The sequence below is a fragment of the Mesoplodon mirus genome (assembly GCF_964341445.2).
Source record: "Mesoplodon mirus genome assembly, chromosome: 3".
In the NCBI taxonomy this organism is placed as follows: Eukaryota; Metazoa; Chordata; class Mammalia; order Artiodactyla; family Ziphiidae; genus Mesoplodon; species Mesoplodon mirus.
The window spans coordinates 88,646,603-88,666,169 of NC_138978.1; the positions used below are offsets into that span (position 1 = coordinate 88,646,603).

At 36.3% G+C, this 19,567-nt stretch overlaps 2 protein-coding genes across 5 annotated transcripts in view; one reads left to right on the top strand and one right to left on the bottom strand.

Moving 5' to 3' along the window:
* Positions 1 to 287: 287 nt before the first annotated feature.
* Positions 288 to 17,783, bottom strand: TMED5 (transmembrane p24 trafficking protein 5). The gene is made up of 4 exons (XM_082612788.1): positions 17,423 to 17,783; positions 11,998 to 12,095; positions 5,803 to 5,986; positions 288 to 3,469 (listed from the first exon to the last, which is right to left on the bottom strand). The coding sequence occupies exons 1-4, from the start codon at positions 17,600 to 17,602 to the stop codon at positions 3,251 to 3,253; spliced, it is 681 nt and encodes a 226-aa protein (XP_082468914.1). The 5' UTR covers positions 17,603 to 17,783; the 3' UTR covers positions 288 to 3,250.
* The window catches only part of CCDC18 (coiled-coil domain containing 18), a 134,485-nt gene continuing 132,044 nt past the window's right edge, over positions 17,127 to 19,567 (top strand). For 2 of the 4 annotated variants that reach the window (XM_082612783.1, XM_082612784.1), the window contains exons 1-2: positions 17,943 to 18,197; positions 19,072 to 19,255. The gene's annotated coding sequence lies outside the window, so the exon portion shown is untranslated. The other 2 variants (XM_082612782.1, XM_082612781.1) reach the window with 2 other exon arrangements.

A 19,567-nucleotide genomic window follows, 5' to 3' on the forward strand; every position in this document is an offset into this window, starting at 1 on the left:
AAATTGCGTGGGTGAAAAATTAAGATTCTGGAGCCAAATTCCAGTCGTAAACAATCAATTTCTTCAGTGGGGTAGAAGACTGGAACAAGCTTATTTAGCTTATTTAGCATCCCAGACTTTCAGAACTGATGATCTTTGCCCCTGTATTTTGAGCACCTTTTAGTTACAATGCATTTTTGGGCAACAGAAGAATAAGTACATATATAAACAGAAGTCTAATGCAGGGTAGAATGATATACAATACAAAGTGCAGAGACGTATGGGTTTCAAATGGAAGGGAGAGCACACTTGGTTAAGATGAAATCAATGAAGGCTTTAAGGATTAGACAGCATTTACAATGACTGGTAGATAAATAAGACATTCTTTGATTGTAATTTTTATTATATATACTCAGCACAGTATTCAATGCTTATTTAATATGGCTGTGTCTGTTCATAATTATAAAGCAATTTGAGCAACACTGATTGTGCATTATTACACTTCAACTGAAAAACCATTACAAGCTGAATAAATATCTTTGAAAATTTCAGAGAAAGAATTTTCTTTGGGGAGGCACAGAATTATACGTACTCAATTTTTGTCAATTTTAGGACATAATAATGCTTAAGAAGGATAAACATACATAGCATAAAATTACATTTCAGTTTATCATTTATTTCAGTGCTATTTCAACCACTTATCCTCTATGTCTTGACATTCACATGAAAGAATAGCAATCAATGATCCAAATGCAAATCATAGTGAAGCTCTAGGCCTTAGTTAAATATTGTAGTATTTTAAAAGTTTATATGATTAAAAACTGAAGACAAAATAAGTTGTTAAGTGATAAATAGCTTACTCAGTTTTAGCATAATTTTAATGTCAAAACAATACTGACATTAAAAAAACCATATGAGGGGCTTCCCTGGTGGCGCAGTGGTTGAGAGTCCGCCTGCCGATGCAGGGGACACGGGTTCGTGCCCCGATCCCGGAAGATCCCACATGCCGCGGAGCGGCTGGGCCCGCGAGCCATGGCCGCGGAGCCTGTGTGTCCGGAGCCTGTGCTCCGCAACGGGAGAGGCCACAGCAGTGAGAGGCCCGCGTACAGCAAAAAAAAAAAAAAAAACCATATGAGGCAGATAAACAATATGCCTTTAGAAATATTAAAGAATTTACTACAAATGTGCTTACAGATTTTACTTTTTGGTTAATACAGGTAACATGCTTCTTAAATAATCTCTTCACTTTATCTATAAAAATAAAATTGTCCTCAATATTCTTAAATTCTTTGTTTTCCAAATAAGGCCATTATTCTATAGTAAGTTACTGAATCAATGGTTTAAAATCAGTGATACAAATCATATGTAGAAGGTGATGTAACAAATTTATTGTTAGGTAAAGAATCAGTACAGTACAGTAACCAGCTATACATAAGAGGTAGAATTCTTAATCACAGTTTAATAGAAAAGATGCAGTAGTTTATATCTGTACTGTTTTATTAGCTATAGTACTAAGTTTGCTTCTTATTATGAGTGTATCAGAAAGGGAAAAGGGAGGGCTCTTCATAGGCAAAAATCTTATTGGCCCTTGTTTTGCATGTGTTATAGAGGCTACTCCTGGACACTTAGGAGCATTTTCTTGACCAATTAAGGTAATCATACCTTATCTCATTTTTAAAAAGCTTCAGAGTTGGGAAATCTAAACTTCTTTTCTGAAGAAGAGAGGGAAATATATAAGAAGGAGGGAAATATCTCTCTTTTTGTACCACTCTTGAGTGTAAATTATAGATGAAAGCATTCTCTCTGGATATCATTGCTTATTAAGAATTCCAGCAGTATTAACCCACAGAGGTTGTTCTATACTCAAGTTTATAAGTTGATTGTTTCTAACTTGTGTATGTCATAAACAATATTACAAATGGGTATAACCTAAAAATTCTATTTAATTCATTAAATTATTAGTACTTGAGTAAGACAGGATGGCAGAGACTATAGGGTTATTCACATATTGAGTGTTTAAACTTCTGTGGGTTTCCAATCCTTAATTGAATGTCAAATAAAGTGATCAGAAAGGTCACTTTATGAAAGTTGTAATAAAAACTGTAATATTTATACCCACTAGGGCTTATGTTTTGTAAAATGTACCTGAATACTTATAAATGATTATTCAAAACAGAATAAAACAATTGTAAAAAAATAAAACCCAGTTTCTTCCAGTTAACTGGAAATTAATCTCATAATTTATATTAGGATTGAGTCATTATGAGCCAATCAGATTGTAAATACTTTATTTATAGTTTAAGTGAACTTTATTTTGATAGGATATTCTCTAAATTCTTTTATATTGAGTTTATTCTTTTCTTACTGATTTTGAGAACACAAAAGTGATATTTACTTACATTAGGTCCAGATCCTTTTAGCAATATTTCCTTCACAACTGCTGGTATTAATGTATTATCCAAGTCAGTAAACATGTTAAAACTAACATAACACTGTTGATAATATAAAAATAAAATGATTTTCCCTCACATTTAATTTTAAAATCTATATTTTGGTTAAGGATTAGACAGAATGTATTCTTATAGAGACTGGGAGCAATCTTTATTCTTCAAAGAGAAAATCTGTCCTAATTTTACTAAGTATGACTTAGCATTTTTAAGAATTATTCAAAATGTCAGCTTTTGGGAATGTGAGCTAGGTATATAAAACTATTTGCTATTAAAATGAAATATATTTGGTTATAAAAATCCCACATATCTGTTTTTCACAGCTATGCTTCTATTTACATTTAGGAGATACATATGTAAAAAGAGAAAAGTTGAGTCTTTGTCTTCTAAAGATATCCATGATTAGGTAATTCTCAGATGATTTATAACTTAATATATTGAAAAACTTCTACAGTTAATTTGTAATTGCCACATTTACAAAGAAACTTCTGGGTAACAATCTTTTAAAAACATAGTTCAGTGTTACATTTAGGCCCAAAGTTCATTTATTTAAATCACCTAGGAAACTGCCGTTATTAATATTGGCTTCATTCATTTATACCTGCAAAATACTTGTTATACACTTAAGTACAACTGGAACAATAAGATTACTTGCACAGATGAAAGTGAAGACTTTCCTTTCATGTTAAAATTAATATTTATTTCACACTTATGGTAATGCCTGAAAACATTTTGCAAACAACTATTAATGGTCTTGACTGTAACAGTTTATTGCATTTTTCTGTCCCTTTTTTTTTGAATGTTAAGTACTCTACTTTGGAGTTTTAAGTTCTACTTTTCCTCTTATCTTCAAATAGACTCTTCAGCATATATACTTGAATGGCTGACACTACCACCATTACCACTAAATTAACCATAGACCAGAAATTTACTCTATCAAAGTTGCTTTCTTGTATGTTTCGATCACGAGCTTCAAATGCTCTAAGCAGAGTTTGGATATGACCACTTTTGCTTAGTCTGGACTTGATACTGTTGATGGACTCCTGGAGGTAAAAAAAATAATTTTATTGTAAAAATGCTCAGTAATTTTAAGTTAATTTAAAAATGTGCTTCACAGTACTCTTACTAGTTTAATATCCAAACACAATTTTAATTAAGGGGTGGGTACTACTTAGATTACCTAAAGATCTTGATTATATAAAGTTTATGTAATAGTTCTCATGATGTTTTTAAATTATTGTTTATAATTATTTTAAAAATGAACAAAGCTACTGTGAATTGAAAATAAATAATGTGAAAATACATTTGAGTGCTATAGTGCCAGTAATTTTATATACATTATGTTCTTAGCCCTAACAACCATAAAAAATATAATGTTTTTAATACAAAAATGTTCCAAGATCACATTCATAAAACAAGCTTATCAAGATGCATTCTAAGTTGCACATCTTTTGAAAAAACTATTTTTATAGTAGGGTCCTGGTGAGAAGTGATTTAAAAACTATAAAAGGTTTACAGGAATATAAAGTAAAGTTGAGATTCGAAATTCAAAAAGCACTGATGGCAAAAATAAGAAAATACTAGAAACAGATTTTCCTGGATAGTCACCTTGCTTAAAATCCTCATTTAAATGCAAAAAAACATACTCAAAATTGAAGACTCCTCTGCTAAAGCTATAAAACTACAAAATATTTATCATATGGGCACATTTGTAAAGCAATGGTATATTTTCCAGAAAAATATGGGATTCAGATCCCCAGATAAAAAGACCATCCATAGTTCTTTTCAATATCATGACGATGATAGTCAAGTATAAAGTTATTTATTCAAGTTTGCTGTTGTGATAAAAATTTTGGGGGGGAGTAAATGAAAAATCTCCTGAAAGACATTTTATTATTTTTCAAAAAAGACCAAGTATTTTAAGTCATATTTAAATCTGAACTTTCTGGTCATTTTGTTTAATTGTGAATGAAGTCAATCTCTTGAGAATGCAGTGAAGTACTAACAAAATTTACAACTACTTCTGTTTTGCTCTTGTTGGCAATATAAATTTAAAATGGGAGAATATATTAATATGATTGAGATTTAAAAAATGAGTGGGAAGAAGACTGGACTAGTCGTGAAACTATGGATACATCATTTCCATTTTAAGCCAGTTCCTTATATATAAAATGGAATGAAAGGGGAAAGGGAGTTTAGAGCTGGACTAATGATAACTAAGTCTTCTTCTAGTTCTAAATTTCAACTTAGTATACATATGAAATGAGATCAAAAATTTTCATGGTAAAAATTCATGCCAATTAAGCTTAATACTTTGTTTGTATTCACAGTGACACCAATAGAGAAGGTAAGAAAACTAACATTTATTGTGTGTGCTTTAAAGCATTTATATACATGCCGTATCACATTTCACCCTCACAACAACTCGAGGTATTATCCCCGAGGATAATAGGAAACCAAGGCTCAGAGAGCTCAGTCACTAAGGAATTACACATATGATATGATCATTTAATTTTCTGACTTCTTAAGCTAACTGATCTACAGTATGTCTCTTATAATTTGATAGTTGCTTTCCTAAGAAACCTCAAAGTGATCAAAATATCATATTATAAAAAAAAAGTTCAGGTTCTAAGAGTTTTAGAGGTTATATAGTTTCAAACATGGAATAATCACATTATTTCTCCTGTAGAAAGTTCTATAACACAGGTATATATGCTATTTATAAATATCACTGAGAATTCTATCATTTTATTACATCTAGCTGTGGCCGAAGGGTAATGATCTTTCTCCCCATCACTGGCAGTACTATTATTAGCAAGTAGGTTCTTATACATGCACATTTCATTATGCATGTTTATGATAAATAGCGCATAAAGCAATTCAAGCCAAGAAGCCATAATCTAAAAGCTTTTACTCCTAAGTGTGGTGCTAGTTTCTGATAACTGCCAGGTTTGGCTAAGTAATGTTAACAGTGTTCCCAAAATTAAATAATATCAAATTTCATGTTATAAAAACTATGGTGTAGGGAAAAATGCCTGTATATCTTAAGTGTTTACAAGTTACTCAGTTTTATTATATGTGCAGATCATTATATGTGCAGATCATTATTACAGTCTTCTTTTTGTGAACATTCTAAGGGAGTTCTGCAGTTAAGAGTCTGTGTCCAAATTCTAGTTCTCTCTCTCTGGTTCCGTGACAGAGACAGTACAGAATATCCCTAATCCATAATTTTCCTCATTGGAAAGATGGAGATAATAATCCTCATAGAATTCAGTAAGGATTAGGTGAGATAATGCAGATAAAATGCCTAGCTCAGTGCTTATCACATACTAAGGTCTCTAGGTGTTAGTAATTTTTATTATTAAACCATACTGACCAGAATGTCTTCCAGTTTCATATCCAACATATCTGTGCCAGTAATATATTTCTTCCAGTCCTCTTGTTCTTGCTCCTGTTCTCCCATATTATCCAGGATTAATTCAAAGAAAATCACCTTCTCAGAAATGGTGCTGAATGTATTATCAAAGCAGAACATGTAGTCACCGCCTTCAGTCTCTATCCTGTATGAAAAAGAGGACATGTCTTCAGTTATCTGTACTTCCATCTGGGATCAAAGGAAAAACTGTAAAAGAGAAGGAATAACATGTTTTATAATAATTGGACAGGTTACTGATGGAAAGACTTCCTTAGCATTGAAAGACAATTTAAAATTTATTGGGAAACCAGCAATCTGGAAATACATATTCAAGTACTTGCAACTTAGATGTGCTTGGCATTTACTCAGTAAATTGGGCAAATGAGCTTGACCTAACTTTTGGAAGAAAACAGGATTAAAAACCTAGATACATGATACCTCACAATGAACCTTAATATTTATACATTATTAATCTATAATGAGTTCAATTCATATGGAAATATCACTACAAACCTCCCCTTTGAGATTAATCTGTAAAGTGAGTTTTTCTTTGTTTTCAAAAGCAGTGATGGACTGTCCTAAATGCTTTCTTCTAGGCCCCTTTGGATTAAGTAAATCTTTGTAATAGTTTACAAAAAATGGGAATGAGTTCAGTGTCCAAGAACCAGAGCTTTACTCGCAGTGGCATTACCTTTACTGAATAAATGCCACTCATAACAACTTATGATCTTGTCTTCACATTCAAGATAATTGACCTGGGCTGAGTTAATTTAGCAAAATAGCTTTCTAATAATATTTTTGTGGAGAGAAACTTTAACAAACAAAATATTGCACAGGCTGATGAAATTTACTACTGCTGGCCACAAAAAACAAAGTTCAACCTGTGTTTTAGTTTTTGTTTTAACTATTCACGAAGGTTGGTCTAAATGACTTTGAACTTTCCTTATCTCCAATATGCTAGATCACTTAAATTTTGGGGCAGCTTATATTATTTCCTACAACCTTCTGAACAACATGTGAGTCTCATCTTTTAAGCCAATCTCCATCCTTTTTTCCCCCTTATTTCTGACTTAACTGTTTTGTTTAAGCATAAGAGATAACTACTCAGCAATGTGATTTGATTTTAGCATATATACGATAAATAAAAATAGCCAATACTTGTATACCTCTTCATAATTTACATACTGCTTTGACACATTTTATCTCTTTTAATCCTTATCATATTTGATAGTAGGCATAATCGACCTTTTCAAGGCGAGTAAAAGGTTCACATAGATTAAGATCCTTCCCATGATCACATAGCCTGTTATAGGCATACATGAAGCTTGGATATCTGACTCTCAAGATAATTGATCTTTCTACAGTACTGCTCAGAACTTATCTGTATTCTTTGCAGTCTCCTCAACCATGACAAACGTTGTCTTTTGAGGATTCATTTAACTTTTGAAAGGAGCCTGAAGCAAACACTGGTATGGATACAGGGGGAACAATATTAAAAGCAACAAAACAAAATAAAATGTTGTGACCATTATGTAATATGACTTAGATGTGGGGCATTTCCTGAGGAAAAATTTCCAGTGTATTCTGATGAATGGCATCACTGATACAGTAAGCGTATAACCACCAAATATGACTATTCACTTAGACTATGCATTCTCGATGAGGGGATACTGCCCCCTAGGGGTGAAAACTGGTTCAAGATGGGCAAAAAAAAAAAGCTATAATAGTATCGTAGCCCTCCAAAGCTCAATCCTATGACAAAATCTTATTCCTTAGTATTTAATTTTCTCTCATGGGGTTGTCTTGGGCATATCACAAGCAGCATGAGCTCATGGAAGACACACACAATGTGTCCAGGAACACTGCTACAAAATGCTAGCAAATAGCTGTGATTGGAGGACGTTTGGTTGATTGCTTGATCTAGAAGTCATAGGGCAAAGTGGTGGCCTACACATGCCTAATGATGCCACTGGCTCCCTTGTGGATGTGTATGTTTGATCATCAATTTTTGAGGTGCCTTGCATTATTTTCTATAGCCTTGTGTGATCTTCATCTTCAAAGCCAATCATGTTTTTCTTCCCCCTATTTGTGACTGACTGTTTTTGTTTAAGCATAAGAGATAACTACTCAGCGATGTGATTGGATTTTAGCATATATACTATAAATAAAAATAGTCAACATTTGTATATTCCTTCATAATTTACGCACTGCTTTCATACACTTTATCTCTTTTAATCTTTGCATTTTGGGGGAAGATTTGAATAAAACTAGTTTATATTTTATTATTTAATTTTACAAAGGTTATTCAACCCATCATCAATTATGCCAAACACTGGGGAAAAAAGTCAATAATATCTGAATGACTATTGAGTAGCTAAAGTTATTTTCCCACATCAAGCAAAAGTTAAGGTCACTAAAAGTACTTTTTAAGTTAATGTAATTTTTTTAATCATTCTACTTTTCTTGAAAAATATTTGGAATGATTTTTAAAATTTTAATTACATTGCTATTATGTATATAAATTGCTAATTTGCATGTGTAATGGATACAATATATGATAAATTATATTAAAAGTTATTCAGAAAATATAAAGTTAATGTTAATAACTTTTTAATCTAACTTTTAATTTTGTTTAGTCTTAATTTTATTTAACCCAACTTTATTTAGTCATTCTTAACCCTGAATTGGATAAAAAGGGTAAGCTTTGTACCTATTCTTTTTATATATAAAGCACAGATATACATAGAGTTAAAAAAAAAGGGGGCATGTAGTATATCTTCAGTATTAAAATTTCATGGGGGATGATGAGGAAAAAAATGTCTAAAAAGGTTGTATGGGGACGGGTAAAAATGAAAAAAATTTGAGAAGCACTGACTCAGATGTATGAGCTTCAACATGTGTATACAAAAAAAAGATGTTTATTACTTTATAGTCATTCCTATATTAATTTCTTTCTAAATTTGTGTTGACTACCTTTAGTAAAAAGGAATATTATTACTACAAATGATATAAAATATTATCTAAATAAAAGCATATAGAGTAAATTTTCCTTTCAAGTAGAAAAAGAATTAGCATAAGTTGTCCAAAATTTGTAAGTTATGGTGTGAGTTAAGGTAATATTAATTCAGTGGTCTAGAAAAATGCTTTTATACATGACAGTACTGGACAAATAGGTATTAAGCAGTTTAAGGCTCTGGAGACATTTTTACTAACCTTGACTTCTGGAAGGATAGCATTTGTTTTAAAGATTTAATTTAAGAAAAAAACTGTTTCGGTGGTATAACTGAGATTTTAGTTGCCTTTAAAAAGTTAATATAGCTAAAGATAACTTTTTGTTTAAATCTAATTTTTAGAAAGTAGATTTGTAAATCTGGTGTAGTGATTAAGAGTGAATTGGACTGACTGGTCTTAAATCCTGGCTTTGCTGTTCATTAGCTGTGTAACCTTCAGCAACTTACTTAACTGCTCTATGCCTCAATTTCTTCATTGGTAAGATGATAATAATATCATGTACCTCATAGGACTGTGGGGAAGGAAGAATAAAAAAAAATTAATACATGTAAAGTGCGTATTTGAACCGTGACCTGGCACATCAAAAGAACTCGATAAATGTCAACTCTTATAAACTCTTTCTTTTCTCCCAATGGTTTAATGAGAGGTAATTCTATGCAAGAAAGCAATAAGATAACCTTTTTCCCCTAACAGTTAATTTTAATTTATCTCTAAATGAAAGCAGAAAATTGGAGAGAAATTAAAATTGACAGAAATTCTATACATTTCCTATATTCTGAAATTTAAAGGTGAACTACATTTTTAGTTCTTGTTCATACACCTATCAAAGAGAAAGCATAGTTAATTCTGGTATATCAATCTTAACTGACTTTTTAAATTACCACTTCTGATTTTATTTATCAATAGCTTATGCAAATTTTTTTAGAGCTCTGTATAGGTAAAACACCGTTTTCAAAAGCACTTAAAAAATTATGGTTGAGGGGCTTCCCTGATGGCGCAGTGGTTGGGAGTCCGCCTGCCGATGCAAGGGACACGGGTTCGCGCCCCGGTCCGGGAAGATCCCACATGCCACGGAGTGGCTGGGCCCGTGAGCCATGGCCGCTGAGCCTGCGCGTCCGGAGCCTGTGCTCTGCAACGGGAGAGGCCACAACAGTGAGAGGCCCGCGTACCGCAAAAAAAAAAAAAAAAAAAAATTATGGTTGAAACATTTTCCCCACCTTGTTCACTCATACATGTATTCAGTATTTACTGAGTATCAATTACGTGGCAGGTACTTTGGTTAACAAAGGCCAATGATTATAAATAGCTAGTACTTACATAGTGCTATGTGCCAGAGATGTTCTAAGCATTGTATGGTAGAAAGCAAGAATTTGGGTTCATCCTGCCTCCTCTTCTTAATAAATGTGTATCCCTGCAGACTTACTTAATTTCCCTGAGCCTCCTTGTCTATAAAATGGGAACTGGGGAATCAAAGAATCTATCTCTCACAGTGGGTTGGAATGATTAATTTAGAAGCATATAAAATGCAAAGTCTAGTTTATGGCAAATATTAGACACTCTATATTTGATCTTATTCCTATATACTCACAGTTTAAACACGATAATACTGAGTAAACAAAGTGCTGCAGTAAAATAATAGAATGAAATAAGGAAACACCAGTGAGATATGAAAAAAGAAATGAGATATAAGAGATAAAATATATGGGCTTTTATCAAACTCTAAACTCAGAGTTATAAAAAGTATTTTATTTCTATATGGTTTCTTAGTCATTCTTAATTTCTATATGGTTTCCTATGGTCAGATCTTTTACTTTCAGATCTTCTAATTATCTAAAAAGAATGAGGTTCGAGTAAAATAAAAATTTACACAAACACACACAAAGATGTATTACTGTACTGTTGTTTTAAGAAAACAATGGGCAAAAATGATATAGCCAGTAGTTCAAGAAACTTTAAGATATATACCTGGAACAGTAACTTATAGTTAAAATAGAAAAAGCCTGTGCTAGCCAGAAAGGCAGGTTTAAAATGCCACAACAGATTGAATGCAGTACCTATGGTATACTCATCTCATTAAGCAAAGCAAAAAAAAAAAAAAAAAAACCAAAAACTTAGTCAAGATCAAAAGAAAATGCCTAAACAAAAAGATAAGATTAATGGATGACATTTTAGTTTAAGATAGATCACTAACAAGGACTGTTTAAAATGTTCATATGGGGGCTTCTTCCCTGGTGGCGCAGTGGTTGAGAGTCCGTCTGCCGATGCAGGGGACGCGGGTTCGTGCCCCGGTCCGGGAAGATCCCACATGCCGCGGAGCGGCTGGGCCCGTGAGCCGTGGCCACTGGGCCTGCGTGTCCGGAGCCTGTGCTCCGCAACGGGAGAGGCCACAGCAGTGAGAGGCCCGCGTACCGCAAAAAAAAAAAAAAGATCAAAAGAAAATGCCTAAACAAAAAGATAAGATTAATGGATGACATTTTAGTTTAAGATAGATCACTAACAAGGACTGTTTAAAATGTTCATATGGGGGCTTCCCTGGTGGCGCAGTAGTTGAGAGTCCGCCTGCCGATGCAGGGGACACGGGTTCGTGCCCCGGTCCGGGAAGATCCCACATGCCGCGGAGCGGCTGGGCCCGTGAGCCGTGGCCACTGGGCCTGCGTGTCCGGAGCCTGTGCTCCGCAATGGGAGAGGCCACAGCAGTGAGAGGCCCGCGTACCGCAAAAAAAAAAAAAAAAAAGATCAAAAGAAAATGCCTAAACAAAAAGATAAGATTAATGGATGACATTTTAGTTTAAGATAGATCACTAACAAGGACTGTTTAAAATGTTCATATGGGGGCTTCCCTGGTGGCGCAGTAGTTGAGAGTCCGCCTGCTGATGCAGGGGACACGGGTTCGTGCCCCGGTCTGGGAGGATCCCACATGCCGCGGAGGGGCTGGGCCCGTGAGCCATGGCCGCTGGGCCTGTGCGTCTGGAGCCTGTGCTCCACAAAGGGAGAGGCCACAACAGTGAGAGGCCCGTGTACCACATTAAAAAAAAAAAAAAGTTCATATGGAATCATTTAATGCTAACATTTAGTATCAAATGTGCTAATTTTCCTGTGCCCACTGGTATTCAGATCATGGAACCCAACTAAGAGATTACTTACGTGTGAACTCCATCTGATTTTCTTTGTTCAAAAACTAGGGTTCTTCCCTTTGGAGAGGCAAGATGGAAATCAATATCTAATCCTGCTCCATCTAAAACCTGTAGGAAGGCAGAGAAGAGAAGAGCACATTTTATAAATTCTAAAAATAAAAAGCTATATTAAGTAGATCATATGATGAAAAGATTTCATTTCTAAACCTAGAGGGGTAAGAAAGTCAACAGACTCAAGTTAGGGCTAAAAAGGAGCAAGAAAGACCATTTGGTTCAATTCCATTCATTTTTGGAACTTGTCCCTTTCTTGCCAATTCCTGTTGCCATCACTTAAATTTAGGTCTTATGGGTATTACTGAAATAATCTTCTTAAAACAGATGACCTATAGAGTATAAACACAGAAGGTAGTTCAATTGGTAGACCCTTTTCCTTGGGCAATTTAGGGCTTGCCATGTAACTCTTCTGAGTTTGTTTCCTCCTCAATAAAATAATAACTAGCTACTTCTTAGCCTGGAACTCAAAGCCTCTATGATCTGATTCCAACTGACTTTTTCAAGCAATACCTATTATTTCCCAACATGAACTATATATTCCAAGCAGGCCATTTACTTATTGGCCAAAGAATAAGTACAGGAAACAGGAAGGTACCTGTTCCTTTACAATCTCAAAATGTCCCGATGATGATGATGATGATGATAACGATGACGGCAGCTAACAATTACAGTTTATGCCACACATTGTTTTAAGTGCTTTATGTGGATTTATTCCTCACAACAACTCTAAAAGGAAGGTTCTATTATTTTCATTTTAGCCTCAAAAAACAAAACAACCCCCCCCCAAAAAAATCCCACAAAAAACTGAGGCACAGAGAAGGTTGCCTAAGGTGATATGGTAAATAAGTGGCATGGTCAAAATTTGAACTCAGCAATCTGCCTTCAAAGGCTACTCTTTTTCTTATATAACTCTGTTTTATTTTTCTTGGTGGCTTTAATGGAATGATAGATTACCTATTCTTGTGCTGTACTTACTGATCAACAGAACTGGTTTCAAATGGCTACCTAAATATACATAATTCTTTTTTTTTTTTTTTTTTGCGGTACACGGGCCTCTCACTGTTGTGGCCTCTCCTGTTGCGGAGCAACAGGATCCGGACACGCAGGCTCAGCGGCCATGGCTCACAGGCCCAGCCGCTCCGTGGCATGTGGGATCTTCCTGGACCGGGGCACGAACCCGTGTCCCCTGCATCGGCAGGCGGACTCTCAACCACTGCACCACCAGGGGAGCCCCATAGTTCTTTTTCTTCTTTAAATCCCAATGAAATGAAGAAAACATAACGATATAAATAATCTATAACAACACTGGAAATCTAGGAAAGCTGTTAACAGATTTGAAGAGTAAGGAATTTCTGGAAGATATTCCACTGAGCAAAGAATACATCTAGCTACCAATATCTATCAATCTCAAAATTCTCAGAACAGACTAGAGAGACACCAAATATTTGTTGAAACTGATGCCCTCATTTTCATGTTATTGGTTTTTCTCAGAGGATCAAATTCTGAAAAAATAATGTAAACAGACTTAAATATATGTTTTCTCAGATAAATGTAATATACATCCTCAGAGAAATTCAAGAATGTAAAAATCTACAGAAAATGAAGATGCTGATATGAAAAAATTCTTAGAAAAACCAAAAATGTGATTGCCCAAATAAAGCCTTAGCGAATGTAATGACAGCAGAATGGGCATGGATGGAGACTAAAAATCAGAGAACTAAAAGGAGCCAAGGAATTCTCACAACAAGGTGAAAAAGTATAGATGAAAAGTATGAGGGAAATGGTAAGAACTTTATGAAGGACAGAGCTAAAGGTTTCAAATACCCACCTAATAAAGCATTTCAAAAAGAACCAAGAGAAATGGAGAGGAAGTTATCAAATAAGAGAATAAAAAGTTCTGCTCCAAAAGATAAAAATCTTTAGACTGCAAGAGTCTAATAGATGTGAAGCAGGATAAATGAAAAAAGATCCAAAAATCCTAATGACTTTTCCAAAGGATTTAAAAAGAACAACCTAGAAACTTCCAAAGAGTAGTAGTAGAGAACTACAAAATAACAAGGACTGGGATGGCATCAGCATTCTTGCATATAGACTAGATGTAAAAAAACACAAGGTAGCCATGTCTTCAATTTTTCCAAGTAAAAAAATTATATTTACTGAAGAGAAAGCAAAAGGTAAAGCCATTTTCAGATATCCAAGGACTCAAAGCGTTCTGAAAGAATTACTCAAGGTTCTCCTCTAAAAACCAAAAACCATATCATTAAATCAAAAAGTAAGTAATATAACAATACTAAGCAAAAACTTGAGGAAAAAGATATTATTGGTAGTGACTGTCAGGCTTAATGAAATCATTAAAAATGGTATTTAAAAATACAGAAGCTAATTTTAAAATATACAAAATATCTATCTAAAATATAAAATAAAACAATACCATAAATCTAAAACTAAACTTCCCAGTGACTTCAATGGATCATGATGGACGAGTCCCACTTTCACCTTTCTGTCATAGTCTTCCAGTCTCTCAAAGGTGTTCTTCAGTCTTCTTCCTCAAAGCCTTGGATTGCCACATGCTGTTCTTTTTATCCATCACCTTGCTCCACCCCCTTATCCCTAGTAAGCCTGATTCTTCTACAGATCTGAACTCCACCTCTTCTGGGATGTCTTCTCTCAATTCCCACTGTGAAATCAAGTCCTTCTGTTAAACACTCTCATAGCTTATGCACTTAGCTTCACTTCATAGCACTTATTAGAGTTCTAATATCACACTTATTTGTGTAATAATTTGATTAATGTCTATCCCCTTAACTAGACTGCATGAGTGCACGGACTATATTTTTACTTACCATTGTATCTGTAGTATCTAGCATAAAGCTTACACAAAGTAAGCACTCAATAATGATTTAAAAATTTAAATGAATGATCTATTCATAAGATATATATTGACACTTCAAAATTTCAATAACTTAATATATTGTGGGGCTGGTCAATTATCCTAAAAGTGTCCTCTTAAACCCGAAAAGTGTGAAACGGTTAAAATTTTTTGATATGTCACAGTAAGCCAAGGGCAATGTCTAGAAAGTCTGTTCCCTGACATTTTAAAAACTAAGACAAAACCCAGTAGCTTGTAGTTATTGGAAAATTAATTGCAGAGTTGGAAAATGCAGACAAAGGGTTGAAGATGATTTCTACCCTTTAAACCCTTCTAACATTGTCTAGGACTACAGACATTTAATGATTTTACTTCTTTCCTCAATCAAAACAAATTGTTTAGACAGAATGCTTTAGGGGAATAGTCCCTTTGAGTGATTAAAGATGCAAAGTATAAAGCTAAGCCATACCACCTGTATAACTCTAGAAGTGTGAATGTAAAAAAACTAACATATATTGAACATTTACTATGTGTCAGGGATGGTACATGAACACTTATTAACTAATTGTTTCAAATCAACTCTTACTATTATTATCTCTATTTTAAAAGTATGGGGTTAAGTAACTTGTTCAAGATCACACAGGTAGTAAGTGCCAGAGTCAGGATTTCAGCCCAGGCATTTTTTTCCTACAGTTGGAGCTCTCAATCATAAGAGGTCAGTAGTTTAAAATAGATTTCTTCCCTAATACCTCAGTAAATACTGATGAATTTTGAACAATAAAAATTGTTTTCTTATCTAGACTATTTCTCTAACCCCATTTGGTTTCCTTACCTCTAATTTTGCCCTCTTTAAATCCATCTTGCACACTGTAAAACATTTTTCACGGTTACCACACTGCTTAATCTTCAATGGCCCTTATACAGACAAAGGTCAAAGCTACTCAGCATGGCACACAAGCTAAGATTCATGATCCACGATCCAGCCACCTGACCTCTCCAACCTCTTTTTCTTCTACTCCCACCCTGGACTTTATAGTCTTAAAGGTCCACCGAAAACTCAGCACTTCTAGCGTCCACTACATATTGCCCACTGCTAGAACAGTAACACTATGCATTTTCAGAACTGTCTATTCATTCTGATCCTTTTCCTGAAATGCCCCTTCTTCCTGGTATTCCTGTTTCACCTAAGCATCTTTCTAGATTCCAATTTATTTTCTCCAGGAATTCTTTTCTGATACCCCGGAGAAGAAGCCCTCCTCCAACAGCATCAAACCATACTTTATTGAAATTAGTTGTTTATGAGCCAGTAACCTTTAAATATTAAGATCCTTGAAAAGGGTTCTTTCTGTTGTTTGTCCCTTCCCCCGTGTCCTCGTCTCCACTTCTCCATTACTGGCACATGGTAACTTCAGTAAATGAACTTTTGAACTGGACTGGAAATCAAGAAATGCTGAGCTCCTGCCTCAGTGTTGCTCATTAACTGTGTGACTTTAGATACTTTACTCTCTATGCTTACCTTATGCATCTATAAATAATCTAATTCTAAAGTTCCTTCAGAGGAAAATTCTAAATAACTTTATTTTGCTCTATATGTGACAGTACCTGTTATTGAAAAAGATTCTCTACATCAACTATAAAAAATTAACATCTGATTAAAAATTAGATAACTTGTAAAAAAATTGAGAGATGAACCACACTAAGGCATCTTTTTTTTTTTTTTTTTTTCAGTGCTACTTAGAAACATCAAAATTTGCTGTATTGGAGCTTACAAAACTTCTTCTAAGAAATTACCCTCTACCAGAATGACCGCATAAATTAAGGCAATTCCCTATAATATTACGCAGGTACTAAAAAGAAAACAATGATATGGGAGAAATGCTTAGAACGCTGAACGAAAGATTACAAAGTTTTAATATACAGTTAGATCTTACTTGGTTTTTAAATAACGGGTATATAACTGAGAAGGAAATGTACCATTAAACACATCAATAGCCCCTTTCAAAATATTCCGAAATAGGATTTAGTGATAATCACATGGTCACAGTTCAAAAATCCTTAACTGAAGCAATGACAGTATAGATTTACAATACCGGAATTGAGTGAGGGTGGTGGGGCTGATTAACGCCAAGTGTCATCATCTCGTCCAATGATTAAGGAGAACGTGTATTAGGCCTGTATTGTGAAATTCCCAGTATTGAAGCGTGTACTGGCTAGAAAAGACACAGGTGAATTATGAAACAAAGAGAAAAACCACCGACATCACCAGAGCTGGCCTCTTTCCGACCGGAGGAAAGGGGAGGGGTGGGGGTAGTCAATTCCAGGTCCCGCCTAACTTCTCGGTCCCCAACGCCGGGGAGAGCCTTGCCTCGCGTGCCGGCGCGGAGCTGGCCGCTTTCGGGCAGCCCTCGCCTCTTCAGCACCCCGGTCGTCCACAAGAAGTTTCTAAGCCGGTGAGAGGCGACGACGTGCAGCTAGGCTAAAGGAAGGAGGCTGGCTCAACCTCTGCACTTACTTGGTACTCGATCTCCAGCGAGGCCTTCAGGGGCATGGGCTGGTAGAAACACTCCTTCTGGCCGGCCGGAAGAGTGAACGTGAAGTCGCTGTCTAAGGAGGGCGTGAAGCCGGCCGCCCCAGGCAGCAGCAGAGAGGCCAAGAAGACCAACAGGAAGGGCAGCCAGATCTTGTCGCCCATCCCTGCCTGGGCGATCTCGGGCTGGAAAAGGCGTGGGAAGCGTGGGTTATAGGCGCCTACGCTCCACTTTTCCTCCCTGGACTCCTCGTGGTTGGCAGGGAAACCTGGAGCCTGAAGAAACTCCAGGTGAAGGCCGGGGCGGAGGGGCGTTTCTCAGAGGGGAAAACGCCGGCCTACAAACGGTAGGGACTGAGGGCGGAGCCAGCAGTCCTTTTCCACACCCTCCCGGGTCTTGGCTCCCTCAGGCCCCGCGTGAGCGCGGCCGCTCGACACCCAGACGGCCGCAGCTTCCCATGGCATCCCTCACACCAATGGGCGTCTTGGCGGTAATTGTGGGAAATGTAGTTCAGGGTGGGCAGGCTCGGGCGCGCTCGCAGACCACAATCCCCAAAAGGCCCCGCGCGTCCGGCGTCGCTTCACGTAGAGTCTTCGCGGGGGGGCGGGGCGTCCCCAACGGATCCCGCGGCGGTTCGAACTCGGAGCAGGTGGGGTTCGCTAGTTTCCCGCGTGGTGTGTCTGGGTTTCCACGCTTGAGGTCCGGGAGAGGGTCCGAAGTTTCCGAACGCAGCGGAGAGCGCGGCGTGCGCCGTCGTCGGTGGGTCTCTCTCACAACTATGACTTGGGTGGTGAGCGACTGCCCCTGGAGGGTGGAAACCCGCCTACCTGAAGGAGTTTTGTTCCTTTCCCTGTCGGTACGCTCGGATGCGTTTCGTCTGGTCCTCGCCCTCGCTGCGCACGCTGCTCTGCAGGGTTGTATTTTAGTTGACGAAAAATCGGAAAGGAAGCTGTCATGTTTTCCTCCACTTCTTCCAGATGAACGAAGGGCCAATTCTGTCAAATTGAGCGTTCTTGGTACAAGACAATACTATGTAAAGCCATGACCTCCTTCCAAAATGAGGAATACTTTTCGACTATAGCCCATCTTTTTACATACAGGGAGTATAATGAACACTTGTTTTTCGGTGTGATGGGTGTGCGTGTGTATACCTACAAAAGCATTGTTACTAGGGCCAAAAGAAGGCAGGGCCTGTCGGTAGCATGATGTGCTTTTCCACGTATGTACAGTCAATGAAACTAGACTTCATAACTACTGTCAGTTGAAGGGAGGAGGAATCTTTATTTATTTAATTTATTTATTTTTTAAAAAAATGGCCGCACCGCATGGCAGGCGGGTATCGCTGACAGGTATCCATCCTGCGCCCTCTGCAGTGGAAGCGCAGTCTTAATCGCTGGACTGCCGGGGAAGTCCCAGGAATCTTTTTTAAAGATAATAAATGGCCTACTAGGAAAATGAAAATATGTTTGCATAGCAAACGTTTTCATTGATACTTCAGAAGGGTTAGAGAATTCTTACATGAAAATATACAGAAGATGTTGGACATAAACCTGATTTAGTCGAAACGATGTCGAATGGCATTTTAGAATTTGCCTAAATTTTCCTAACCCTTTTTTCTTTCACCATCCTGTAGGGAACTAGAGATGTTGAAAAGAAAGCAGAATGGAGACCTGAACCATTGACTTGTGTTTGGGAGAGTCTTCTCATTTAAGCAGAAGCAAATTTGTGGAAACAAAAGAGGAAAGAGGATAGAAACATTTTCTCTACTAAGATTCCATAGCATCTCATTTAATTTCCTGCCAGTTTCTTCCAATAAGGTGAGAGTTTTCTTTTTAATCTTCCTCCCTACATCTGAGAAATTTTGAGTGTGGAATGAATTTGTCATATTATTTTAGCTAGATGAGGGGAAGGAAGGGCAGTTTAGTAATCATCATTTATTCACTGAAAATATTGAGTTTCACTAAGTGCTTTATAGTCCTGAATATAATACACAGAACTCCTAACCTTTTGGAGCTTGAAATGTGGTCAGAATTCTAGAAGGGTGATGAAAGAGATGCTACAATGACAAAGGTAAATAGGATCTGAAAGAGGAATGTAATTTTAAGATTATGCAAGAAGATATATAGGAG

What these genes read in the sequence shown, in the direction of transcription:
- TMED5 (XM_082612788.1), bottom strand. Translation starts at nt 17,602, where the DNA reads ATGGGCGACAAGATCTGGCTGCCCTTCCTGTTGGTCTTCTTGGCCTCT. An exon ending in AAATCAGATGGAGTTCACAC is followed by an intron (nt 5,987 to 11,997) that starts GTAAGTAATCTC and finishes TTTTTCATACAG; the next exon opens with GATAGAGACTGAAGGCGGTG. An exon ending in TGAAACTGGAAGACATTCTG is followed by an intron (nt 3,470 to 5,802) that starts GTCAGTATGGTT and finishes TTTTACCTCCAG; the next exon opens with GAGTCCATCAACAGTATCAA.